The sequence below is a fragment of the Somniosus microcephalus genome, chromosome 11 (assembly GCF_052327205.1).
Source record: "Somniosus microcephalus isolate GS21.2 chromosome 11, FLI_Smic_1.0, whole genome shotgun sequence".
Lineage (NCBI taxonomy): Eukaryota > Metazoa > Chordata > Chondrichthyes > Squaliformes > Somniosidae > Somniosus > Somniosus microcephalus.
The window spans coordinates 117,228,203-117,241,164 of NC_140997.1; the positions used below are offsets into that span (position 1 = coordinate 117,228,203).

General features: G+C 53.2%; 2 protein-coding genes across 2 annotated transcripts in view; one reads left to right on the top strand and one right to left on the bottom strand.

The window, feature by feature from the left end:
- Positions 1-6,166, top strand: part of LOC147110844 (uncharacterized) — a 94,756-nt gene extending 88,590 nt beyond the window's left edge. Inside the window, exon 2 of the mRNA XM_086001211.1 lies at positions 1,952-6,166. Coding sequence (XP_085857337.1) covers positions 4,220-6,166 — 1,947 coding nt within the window. The 5' untranslated portion in view covers positions 1,952-4,219. The remainder of the gene's footprint in view (positions 1-1,951) is intronic.
- LOC147110843 (voltage-dependent calcium channel subunit alpha-2/delta-2-like) overlaps positions 1-12,962 on the bottom strand; it is a 2,842,873-nt gene that overhangs the window by 284,116 nt on the left and 2,545,795 nt on the right. Inside the window, exon 30 of the mRNA XM_085999971.1 lies at positions 2,844-2,891. Coding sequence (XP_085856097.1) covers positions 2,844-2,891 — 48 coding nt within the window. The remainder of the gene's footprint in view (positions 1-2,843; positions 2,892-12,962) is intronic.

The window sequence follows — 12,962 nt, forward strand, 5'->3', positions numbered from 1 at the left end:
AGGGCAGCAGGCGCATGGGAACACCACCACCTCCAAGTTCCCCTCCAAGTTACACACCAGCCTGACTTGGAAGTATATCGCTGTTCGTTCATCGTCGCTGGGTCAAAATCCTGGAACTCCCTCCCAAACAACACTATGGGAGTACCTTCACCACACAGAGTGCAGAGGTTCAAGGAGGCGGCTCACCACCACTAGGGTGAGCAATTAGGGACGGACAATAAATGCTTGACTTGCCAGCGACGCCCACACCCCATGAATGAATAGAAAAAAATTCAACTCCTTTCTTACTGACATAGTTGATGGTTTTGATCAAGGATGCTGGTATGGCCACATGGGTGCAATCTGTGGCACCTTGGACCCTGGGGAATCCTGCCACTCTGTATAACTGCAGTACCCTGTCCTTGCAGCTGACAGTTGTCCATGGCAGAGGTAATACACTGGCTTATATCAGTAAACAATGCATCAGGGACTTGCTTTACATATCTGTACAAAGTTGATTGCCAAATGTTACTGATACTATCCCCAGTGCCAGTCTGAAATAACCCTGGTGCATCGAGGTTCAGGGTGATTGAGGCCTTTACAGCCATTGCCAGGGCCTGTGGTGGGGTGAGCTGTCGGCCAGGTCGAAGCATGTGACGTGACTCATTGATAGCTTCCTTTGTGTAGCACAGCCTCCCGAAGCACTGTTCTGGGGTCAACCGGAAGTAGAAGTCAACGGTCTGTATATTCTGGTATGGAGTTAACAGTGGGGAGGGGAGAGGGTGCAGTGGGCCTCTGGTCGGTCCTGACCAACATGACATCCCTATGTTGCTCCTCCTCCTCCTCTTCCTCTTTCAAAATGGGTGGGGAATGGAAGTCCCACAGCTGAAGGCACCAAGTGTGAAAAAACCCAAAAAAGAAATGGACAAAATGAAGTCAGTATTCACTGGGCAATCAACAATAACAACTTGCATTTATATAGTGCCTTTAACATAGTGAAATGTGCCAAGGTGCTTCACAGAAGCGTTATCAAACAAAATTTGACTCCGAGCCACTTAAGGAGATATTTGGACAGGTGGCCAAAAGCTTGGACGAAGAGATAGGTTTTAAGGAGCGTCTTAAAGGAGGAGAAAGAGGTAGCGAGGCAGAGAGGTTTGGGAAGGGAAATCCGGAGGTTAGGGCCTAAATAGCTGAAGGCACGGGTGCCAATGGAGGAGTGCAGAGATCCCGAAGGCTTGTAGGGCTGAAGGAGATTACAGAGATAGGGAGGGGAGAGGCTATGGAGGAATTTGAAAACAAAGATGAGAATTTTAAAATTGTGGCGTTACCGGACCGGGAGCTAATGTAGGTCAGCGAGCACAGGGGTTTTGGGTGAACGGGACTTGGTGCGAGTTGGGATACGGGCAGCTGAGTTTTAGATGAGCTCAAGTGTATGTAGGGTGCGGGAAATTGTCACATCTAGAGGTAACAAGGACATGGATGAGGGTTTCAGCAGCATATGAGCTGAGGCCATGTCAGCCATTGCTCAATTGGTAGTACTTTCGCCTCTGAGTCAGAAGGTCGTGGGTTCAAGCCCCACTCCAGAGACTTGAGCACAAAATCCAGGCTGACACTCCAGTGCAGAATTGAGGGAGTGCTGCACTGTCTTTTCAATGAGACATTAATCCGAGGTCTCGTCTGCTCTCAGGTGGATGTAAAAGCTCCCATGGCATTATTTCAAAGAAGAACAGAGGCGTTAGCCCTAGTGTCCTGGCCAATATTAATCCCTCAATCAACATCACTAAAAACAGATTATTTGGTCATTATGACATTGCTGTTTGTGGGAGCTTGCTGTGTGCAAATTGGCTGCCACGTTTCCTACATTACAACAGTGACTACATTTCAAAAGCACCTCATTGGATGTAATATACTTTGGGATGTCCTGAGATTGTGTAAGGCGCTATATAAATGCACGTCTTTTTTTCTTTTTCAGGTGGAAGTAGGTGGACTCGGTGATGGAGCAGAAGATCATCTCAGTGTCAAATACGATACCAAGGTTGCAAACGGTCTGGTTCAGCCTCAGACTGTTCCCAGGGAGAGGGATGGAGTCGGTGGCTAGAGAACGATGAAGTCAATGGCTTCAGTCTTCCCAATATTTAGCTGGAGGAAATGTCTGCTCATCCAGTACTGGAGGTCGGACAAGCAGTAAAACAAATCGGAGACAATGGAGGAGTCAAGACAGGTGGTGGTGAGGTAAAACTGGGTGTCGTCAGCGTATGTGTGGAACCTGACATTGTGTTTTCGGATGATGTCGCCAAGGGGCAGCATATAGATGAGAAATAGGAGGGGGCCAAGGATTGATCCTTGGGGGACACCAGAGGTAACGATGTGGGAGCAGAAAGAGAAGCCATTGCAGGTGATTCTCTGGCTACGATTAGATAGATAGGAATGGAACCAGGCGAGTGTAGTCCCATCCAGCTGGACGACATTGGAGAGGTGTTGGAGAAGGATGATCTGGTCAACCATGTAAAACTTAGACACAGAGAAATCGCAAGCTGGCTCAATACTGTCCTCAAACAACACCCCAACACACGACACCCAGTAAGAGTCATTGGATAGCAGCCAGGGGCTGATTTTTCCCTCCCTGAATCATGGGCATTGAGGCCAACTGGAACCACCCATATGGCAGTCTGGCTGAGATCAGCTTACTGGGAACAGAGCAGGAAGTGAACCTCAGATCTGGTCCCTTAGCCTCCTTCATACATCGAGTACCAGCTGACCCTGTATAAACTGAGCTCATCTGAAACTCTGCTGCCCGTATTCTAACTCGCTGTGAAATAAATGACTGTACCAACAACTTAGAGGCAGAACCTCCTCGTACCCACCTCACTGTTCACGTCGCAGTCCATCTGGCAGTCAGAAGATGGCATGCACTGTGCAAAATAAACAGACGAGAAAGTCAGTGTGTGGGACTGGCTGCCTTTACATGGTCTGTGCCCTTGGTCACTATCACAGTGGGCTCCATTGCACCTGGAGACTACCCCCCGTTTCACCCGTTCATATCAACAAATCCCGATAGGATTGAATCAGATCTGAACAATGCTGATACAATAACCCAAACTGAGAAGAAAGGATTGTCAGCAGAATAGAGCATAGGGAGATAGACATAATCTAACAAGACACACACTGTCCGATAACAGGGCAGGGGTCAGTATTAGGAGGTCACTGACACACACATATACTGTCCAATATGAAGGGATTTGCAAAATTTCATATGTTCCCCCCCCGAAGATTAATTGGAGTTATTAAAGAAACCTTGGAGTGACTGTGTTTTAAAAATCCAGGGCCTCTCAAAATGGCTGCGGTCAGACACATGGCCAAAGGGCCTGCGGCATCCATATGGATTTTCTGATAGCTTCACAGACTGCATGTTTAATTTGAACAATGCAGTGAGGCAAGCTCAGTTGTATTCATGCCCCGAGGCAGGTTCTCAATTGTTTGCCTACACAATCTAAGTTCGGGCGGAGATAGTCCCAGTTGCTTGAGGAACATTCAGAACAATTGAGGAACATTCAGAACAATTAAGGACATTCAGAAAACAATGGAAAGGCAGTTGTGGTACTGATCGGTGCCATCAACGTAAATGGGCCAAAATCAAGGTCCTCTTGTCTTACGTTTTCGAGCCCAAATCGGATAATGGAACGGACTGATGAGGCGCGATAATGACCCATTGCCGAGAGGATATAACTGGGGCGGCCCAGCACCTCTCTCTCTCTCTCTTCACCTCGGCCCAGTGTCCTGTTTGTCTGCTAGCAACCAAGAAGGAAAACCATCTAGAAAGCATCGCAAGCACATTTCTGTTTCACCGGTGAGCAATATCTTTCTGGCCGTCACAAGCCAACCTAGCTAGGTGTAAGGGTGGGAGTTAAAGGGGTATTACAAAATTGTGATTTTAGAATTTTTCCCTCGTGTCTGTTTCTTCTCCCGTTAAGTGTAAAACTGTATTGCATCCACAGCGATTTCTTTTATCTTCTGTATAATACTGTTTTTCTTGTAGTGTTAGCTTTTCTAATTAATAAACATTGGTTTTCCTTGCACCAATCCACTGGTCTGTTCGTTTGTCCTTGTTACCACTCGATAAGTCCTGAGCTCAGAATCAGGAAGGGGAAAGCGATTCGCAACCGCACAGCGGGCAGGGCAGCTCAGGAAAACATAACTGGCTGACCTACAATAAGCCCCTGGAACAAAACCCCCCACAGAAATGGCGAGCCAGGTAGGAGGTCAGGCGAAAGTGTGTAACAAGGCAGACAGTGGTGCGGAGGAGGAATCCGCAATGGAGGAAAGGTTGTCTACCTATGTGTGCGGCAAGGTAAATATCGCGAAAAAGTGGGTGAGCGATATGTTAAAAGCCGAGCATCCCCTAGAGGCAGCCGCCCAGTGGACGGCTAGTAAAGAGCGCCGCAAGGGCATTGAAAAAGCGGTATGGCTTATGTGTTATAAAAAGCAGGTTCTGATACTGGACCAAGCAGTGGCCAGTAAGGAAACTAAAATAAGGCATTTGTCCCGGGAGCTGCAGGAAAAGGTTGCAGCGGAAGGGAAGGTGCTAGTGGCCCTGGAGGCTGTAAGCCAGGAGAGGGCAGCGATGGTCCGGGACCATCGGGGGAAGGTAGAGCACATGGAAAGCCAGGCCGCTGAAGTGCAGCGTGAGCACCAGGCCAGGGTAGAAAGGCTGGAAGGCAAGATAGCTGGGCTAGAGGGGAGCGCTAGGTTCAGGGCAGAACACATAGAATATCAGGCAAGAGAATCCAGGGAGAAAGAGAGGAGATTAAAGACGGAGATTGGCCGACTCACGGGGGAACTGAAGGCACAGGAGGAAAAGGTAGGCGAAGTAAAAGCAGCCTATAAGCTGGCCTGCGCTCGGGGGTTTGAGGAGGCAGATCATGGCCCCTGCAGGCAAGAAATAGAAAGCTTGAGCATGGCTTTAGCAAGGGCGAAGGGCATGGTATGCCTCATTAGCCCGAAGGCAGGCCAATCGGATTTTACCGGCAACCCAAGCAGGGAAGTCCCACAGGCAGCTCCCAGAACGACACTGGTTAGGGAACCAGAGGTTTCACGGCCACCACCCATAGCCCCGAGTTTTCAGGAGGTCTGGCAGCAAGGGGGGATGGAGGATGAAGCTTTAGGGGAGACCCAGCAAGCCCTGGTAGAGAGACCGGGACCGGGACCAGTGTACCCCCTCCGACAACGGAGGTATGGCCCGCCCGCCGATGGTGAGGACCTAGGGGCCATGCAGAACCAGTTTGTAGTGCCGCATGGCACCCAACAGCTCAGGGCCATGGTTAGCCATATCCCTAAGCTTACAGTGAAGGGAGACCCCTCTCTACACTCCCGTGAGATAGAGCAGGCAGCGTGCGTTAATGACTGCGATGAAGCAGAACAAACAAAAATGCTGCTGTTTTCTCTGGGTAGTGACCTCCTCCAAACCTTATCAGATGAGTGCAAAAAGGGGCAGAAGGATTACGAGGAGTTAAGGGATGAGATATTGGAGGCCATGGGACTAAATGACGGGAGTCCGTTCGCCCGGGTGGAAAAAACGGTACAGCTCCCCGGGGAGTCCCCACAGGCGTTTGCAGACAGGCTGTGGCCAGTCTACCGGAGCGCATGCCCGGGAATGCCAGTGCGGGCATTCCTGAACAGAGATCAATTGGCCCATTGGCTCCGCTGTCTCACGACAAACTGCCTGCCCCAAATTCGAACTCAAGCTGCGGCCTGGTTTGACCCCCGAGGCCCCCAGACCACCGAAGAAACGGTGATCCGCCAGCTCACAGTAGCGTTTAGAAATATCAGGGGTATCGAGACGCCCCAACCCAAGGGGAAAGTCCACGAGGTTAAACCAGGGGCCCAGCATAAAAGGGAATGGCACCAGGAAGGGAATCGTCCCGCCCAGGCTAAGTTAAACTGCTATGGGTGCGGGAAGGACGGCCACTGGCGCAAAGATTGTAAAAACCCCTGGAAGGACACCAAGGGAAAGAATCCCCCCGCCCCAGCCCAAAAGGCAGTGGCGGGGGAGGCAGAGACAGGAATTACCCCCGCTGCCATGGAGTCATTTTTTGAGGCCATGCGATCCTTTGTTGCCAGCCAGGGAAAAATAGCAGCCACTACCTGTGTGGTAGCTCCCTCAACCCCCTCTGACGAAGCCCCGCAATGACTAGAGCCCGCACAGCCTGTCTACCTGTGTGCTCTCCGGTATGATGGATGGAAGAGACCGCTCGTGCAGATGGAGGTAGAGAAGGTTAAAGGGACTTATTTGCTGGATACGGGGGCATCATGCACCGTGATCCATGCAGCTAACCCCACCACCTCACCTCTGTCTAGCGGAGTTCCATACGTTCTATCGGGGTTCACCGGTAAGGAACAGGCGGGAGCATTCTCCAAGCCGCTCTCAATCCGCCTGGGCCCACTCCAAACCAAGTGGACGTGTGTCCTGGCGAGGTGGGAAGCAGAGGGAGGAAAGGGGATCCTCGGGGCTGACTTCATCGTGGGCCACGGGATCCTCGTGGACCTCCGAAATCATTGCCTTTGGGGAGCCGACACGGGTGAGGAGAATGGCGTGGTAGTTATCCCAGGAAAAGAAGCGAAGGGAACCCTGTGTACTGTGAAGCCGAAAGGAGGTTACGACCTCGGGCTCATGGTGGAGGGTGTCCCAGAGGAATTTAAAGCATTCATGCAGGCTCACTTAGCTGCGTTCGCCACACACAAACACGACTGCGGGAGGGTCACTGGGTTTGAGGTCAGGGTAGACGGGGACCCCATGGCCCGGCCACAGAAGCAGTATAACTTTCCTAGAGAAGCAGAGCCCGATATGGAGATGGCCATATCCTCGTTGGTGCAGCAGGGAGTGTTGAGGCCCATAGCCACCCATGTTAATTCTCCGCTTTGGCCGGTCAAGAAACCGGACAATTCATGGAGAGCCACGGTGGACTATCGGGTGCTCAACAGCAATATCCCCGCGTGTGCCCCCACGGTGGCAGCAGTCGCCGACCTCATCGGAAGCATTCCAGCATCCGCGACTACGTTCACGGTGCTGGATATTTCGAATGGGTTTTGGTCGATCCCCTTAAGGAGGGAAGACCAGTATAAGTTCGCCTTTACTTTTAAAGGGCAACAGTATACTTGGAACTGCTTGCCGCAAGGTTTTCATAACAGCCCCAGCATCTTTCACCAGTGCATGGCGAGTAGTTTAAAGGAATTTAGCCAGCCCACCCAATTGGTGCAGTATGTAGACGACCTGCTCTTGTTTACCGACTCAGTCGGAGAGCATGGCCCGCTACTGGCCGAATTGCTGGAGCTGCTCCAGAGTAAAGGGTTTAAGGTCAACCCAAAGAAGGCGCAGATCGGCCAGCGGGAAGTTAAATTCCTGGGCCTGACCGTCCGCGCAGGAGAACGAGCCATAGACAGGGCTAGGAGGGAAGCGGTCCAAGAGCTACCAGTCCCCAGTACTGTGAGGGGTGTGTGGTCGTTCTTAGGGCTAACCGGGTACTGCAGGGATTTTATTGAGGATTATGCAGCCACGGCAGCCCCTCTGCTCCGACTCCTACACAAGGGAGTGGAGTGGTCTTGGGATGAGGGGTGCCAGGCAGCATTTGTCCAGCTCAAGAGGGACCTGCAGACCGCACCAGCCCTGGGAGCGATAGATGGAGGGAGAGAGTTCTTTCTGGAGGTAGCGGCCAGCGGGGATAATCTCAGTGCTGTGCTGCTCCAGGAGCGACATGGCAAGCTAAGACACGTGGTCTACTCCTCCAGAGCACTCACTGACGTGGAAAGGAGCTACTCAATTTGCGAGCGGCACCTTTTGGCCACGTATTGGGCAGTGAAAAGATCCTTGATCTTCACAGGCACCTCTCCTATCACCCTCCTCACGCATCACACGCCCACCCAGATGCTTCTGGACAGGAGGATTAAAGATGGGACAGTCAGCAGTGCCCGCATTGCGCGCTGGACCCTCCTCCTTTCCCAGATGGATCTGAGGGTGAGGGGCCTTTGCGAGCCGAAGCTCGCGGCTAACATGGTATATCCCGGAACAGCCCATCAGTGTTCCATAGAAGGGGTATGGGAGGTGAACATTGGTCTACGGGCCGGGATACATCCCACAGGCTGTGAGATCTATGTAGACGGTTCCAGCATGGTATCCGCTGGTGAACGTCTCACGGGATGTGGAGTCTGTGACCCATCGGCTAACATTGCCTTGGCGATCAAGCTCCCCAGCACCATGAGCGCCCAGCAGGCTGAACTGTCCGCGGTGGTGTACGTGGTTACCCACCCCGAAATCTTTCCCACCCCATACACGATTTGCTCAGACAGTATGTTCACTTGCAACTCGTGCACGGAATACCTGGCCATCTGGTCCCGTCGCGGATATACCTCCGCCGACGGGAGGCCCTTAACAGTAAAACCCCTGCTGGAGAAAATCCTGGCAGTCGTGGGGGAGGAAGGCGAGGTCTTCATCCAAAAAGTGAAGGCCCACTCCTCCACAGAACCCCGCAGCCAGGGCCACCAGCAAGCCGACACGCTGGCCAAGGAGGGTGCCCGCACCGGCATTTTCTGGGACCCCTATGGGTCCGGGCCCGTGGCGGCAGTTAGAGGCAGGGGTGGGACCCAGAGGAACTTAGGGGTAGCATTAGCCCCGGATCTTAAAACGGTCCAAGCCCAGGACCCTGTCCTGAAAACCGTCACTAGCGCAGTGAGCGAGGGTAGGAGGATAGAAGGCCCTTACGGCGTGGCAGCCCTCTCCATAAGAGAAGGCATGCTGTTCAAGGAAGGACAGTGGGTAGTACCCCAGCAGCACCGGAGGGAGTTCCTTCAACTGGCCCATGAAGGGCCGGGAGCAGGACACCCCGGGCCTGAGGCCACCTGGCAGCGGGTGGAACAGGCGGGATGGTGGCCAGGACTCCGGGAAGATGTCCGCGAGTTCTGCGCTAGCTGTCTTGTGTGCGCTGCAAATAACCCCGACCCCCACAGAAGGAAGGTGCCCATGGGACACGTTAGGAGGGTAGAGGGACCATGGCAATCGATCCAGATCGACTACATCGGGCCCCTGCCCACCACCCAGGGAGGCTACAAATACTGCCTCGTCCTGGTGGACGTGTTTTCCAAGTGGGTCGAGGCCTTCCCCTGTAGAAAAGCCACAGCATTAGGGACTGCAAGGATCTTGGTACGGGAGGTGTTCTCGCGGTGGGGGCCACCCCAGTTTGTGGAGTCCGACCAGGGAAGCCACTTCACCGGCCGGGTCATGCAGAATACCCTTATGCTGCTCGGTATTCAGGGGAAGTGGCACGTAGCCCACAATCCACAGTCCTCAGGGATTGTGGAACGCATGAACCGCACCGTCAAAGAAAGGCTGAGGAAGGAGACAGTGGACTCGCCCCAAAAATGGGCAGAGGTCCTGCCTCTAGTCATCATGGGGATCCGGGCCAGTCAGTCAGAGAGTACGGGGTATTCCCCACACGAGCTCATGACCGGTAGGGTCATGAGAACCCCCACCCATGTCCTAGCCCCAGTTCTTACTGAAGGGCAGCTTCGGGAGGTAAACCGGGATAAATTCGCCCGAACACTCCTCGAGCACCTGAAGCAGATTTACGAACAGGCAGCAGGTAGTATGGGGAAGCAGCATCGGAATAACCGATTGCTGCTCGAGCCTAACAAAAGTCATCAGTGGGAGATAGGGGACCAGGTAATGGTGAGGAACTACGCCCGAGTAGGGAGTTTGGAGCCACTGTACATGGGACCCTATAGCATAGTAGATAAAGCCAGCCCCATGGTTTACGCCGTAAAATTGCCCCGGCGGACGAAATGGTTTCATATAAACCAATGTAAGCTGTTTAGACCGGAGGCGAAAAGGCAGGCAGCTGGGATCCAACCCAAGGTTAGAAATCCTCAGCTCCCAGCAGGTCCCAGCTCACAGGCAGCACATGCAGGCGCAGTCGCGTGTGTCAGGGGAGGAGTCACCCAGGCCCCTGTCCAAACCACTCCCCCTCTCTTCTGGGACTCAGATGGGGAGGAGGAGGAGCCCGAGGCAGGTAGCCCCACCCCCGACCCAGGTTTTGAACCTGGAGAGGAAAACTCCCAGCCACCGGCAGCAGGCAGCGAGGGGTTGCTTGTCCCCAGCTCAGACTTGGGAAGGGAGGAGCTACAGGGGAAAAGCCCCCAGCCAGCGAGGACTGTGACCCACAGCAAGGGTCTGCTCACCAGGGCAGCCCCACCAATAGCACTTCCTAGGAGGTCCCCTCGGACACCCCAGCCTAGGAAGACATGGTCGCCGGCTCCCCAGTTTAAAGGGGCTACCTCCCGTGTTAAAGTTAAGTCGAAAGACAAAGGTCCTCAGCCAGCAGTCGCGGGCTGTGAGGGACCGGAAGTAAAGGTCAGTACAGCCATGCCGCAGGGAGCAGCCTGCAGCAGTCCTGACAGAATTTGAGCTGGCCGCTCGGAGACGGGCGGCGGATGTATATAACTTTAGCAGTTAAGTTTGTAGTTTTAAGTTAGGATGTTTAGGTTAATTATAAGGTGTGGAACCGTAGTGTAATTTTAAGATGGAACCGTTCCAGTGTTGTCTACGTGAGCCGAGGTCGAGGGACCCGCTCACACTTCACCCGAGCCAGGAAGCCTACAGGGAGCCCGGCTAGATGTTCTTTATCTTTTACAGGGAATTAAAAGGGAATGTTCGGAGGCGTGATCCTGCTCGCCCTGAAGGTGTGACACCAAGGACCACCACATCTTCGGATGCTCCGGAAAAACGGCGCCCCTAGCCCACGATGGGAGTGGCCTACGCGAGGCAGATGAAATCGCCTTGTACACTCACGAGGGGAGCTGGCCCGGATGGCTGGGGTCAAATTCGACCCAGTACTCGAGCCAGACCGGTTTTTCATATGGGGAGACCTCCCTCCAGTGCCCGAGGATACGAATTGTCACCCCAAGGATTAGCGTCACCGTGGGAAAAGGAATATGTTTGTCATGTAAAGGCAACGTTCCCCTGGATAGGTGATGGTGGCTTAGAAAATTAAGTAAGGATATGGGGAACCCCAGGGTAGAGTGAGAGAGGTTAGGGAATAACACCCACAGGACCATCACAGGGACCCAGGGAGGGTTAAGTGTGTGCTGGGACAAATGGTGGGAACCGGATCAGGGGATCTATGTCTGTATGTGGGGTTCAGAGAAGGTCTGCCCCACAGGCATTTCCATCATTTTCTGCAGCCAGTGGCAAGATAACGGGAGGGGGATGGATTGGGAATCGCGCCTGGACGCATGCGCGATCCCATACTCCCCAATCTCGGTTAATGCCACTGAATTAGTGACCCGTCCCCGACAGCCCCTGCCCAAGGCCCCGACGTCACAGACTGTAGCAGAGGGATGCCCCACCACCACCAAGGGACCAGGGAACGGCCTGGTGCTGATACCCACAGACCAGGTGCTGTATCAAGGGGTGCACTACGCAGTGGCCTCGATGATTTTAAATCTCACGGGGGTGCACTTGCCCGCGTGGTGCCCTGCAGAGACGGCCAAACTATATCAAGCCCTGTTAAAAGAAACGTTTCAAAGGTTTTATGAATTCGATTTTTCGGAGGTCGATAAGACCAAATTATATACGCATAGCCGCGAGGCTGGGGACTGGGTGGGGAGACAAAAGAGGGGTAGTGTTAACGATGTGTTAACAGGTTTTAATACGGGGTCTTCGGTCATTAATAGTTTAGATGACATTGAACTGCAGTCGCAGATCAACGGTTTAAAGGCCCAGTTAAAGAAGGTTTTGACTGATGAGAATAAGGTGGTGGGTTCGGAACTGCACGAAGACCAGGCCATGACTCTCCATTTAAAGGAGATCATAGCGGAGCTGGAGAAGCATGCAAAGACGGTGAATGCGCTCATTAGGGAGGATCGGAATGCGTCAGACCAGGCGGCGCAAAACGAGGTGTGCGTTTTGTACGGGGCATGGTTGCTAGGCGAGGGCCGCAATAATCTGGAGGATCTAAAACAAGGTTTGGTCCCGTCCTGGATCAGCAACAAGCACCTCGCAGCCCTCCACCCTTTTGAGAACACATTAAGTCCGTGCCAGCTCCGCCTAGCTTCTGAGGCCTACCCAGTCCCAGTGGACTGTGGGCGTTCCAACCACACCATCATAGGGATAGTTGTAAGGATGCCAGTCATGGGCGGGACGGCCCGACCTGCACCGGTATACAGGGTGGAGAACATTGGAGTCATTCAGGGGGGTGCACACATTCGTTTTACAGCGGTCCCGCCCTACGTCATAAAGTGGGAGCATGCTATGACGGGTACTGACCTCTCGGGGTGCCGTAGCCAGGGATCACACATAATCCTGTGTCCCCAGCACTTGAATGCCTATTCAAATCCACAGTGCGGGTTCAGAGCTGCTGATGCGAAGCCTATAAACTGCACCATGGAAGCCATGGCACAAGGCCATGTCCCCCCCCAGGTGGCGTATATAGGAGGTGGGACATACTGCGTCACCACAGCAGCGTCCCACTACCAGCACGGCCAGCACAGCTGGTGCGCGGTGAGTGACAGCAGTTTCTGCTTTAAACCCGAGGCAGAAGTTCAAGTGGCACAGTCACGAATTGTCCCCATCCCTGAACCATCCACTGTTCACCTCACTGTGAAAGAAAATTTCACCAACCTCCAAAAGTATGTAGCCCACTTCGGCTACCAGATCCCCCCTCTCCCAGAAGACCTCGTTAAACTATTAAAAGCAGTAGTGGTTTCCCAAAAACACTTTTACACGCTGGAACAGAAGACTGTCCAGATAGGGGCCGATATTCTCAGTATTACGACCCCACCCTGGTGGGACATCTTTGAGAATATAGAGGTCCCCTCCTGGATTCGTCTGGCATCGCACATACTAGTAATCTGTCAGCTCGGGATCGTCCTCTACCTGGTTTGCGTCCAGTGTAGGAAAAGGAGTCCCGAGGTGGTAGTTAGAACACAAAGGGTATGGA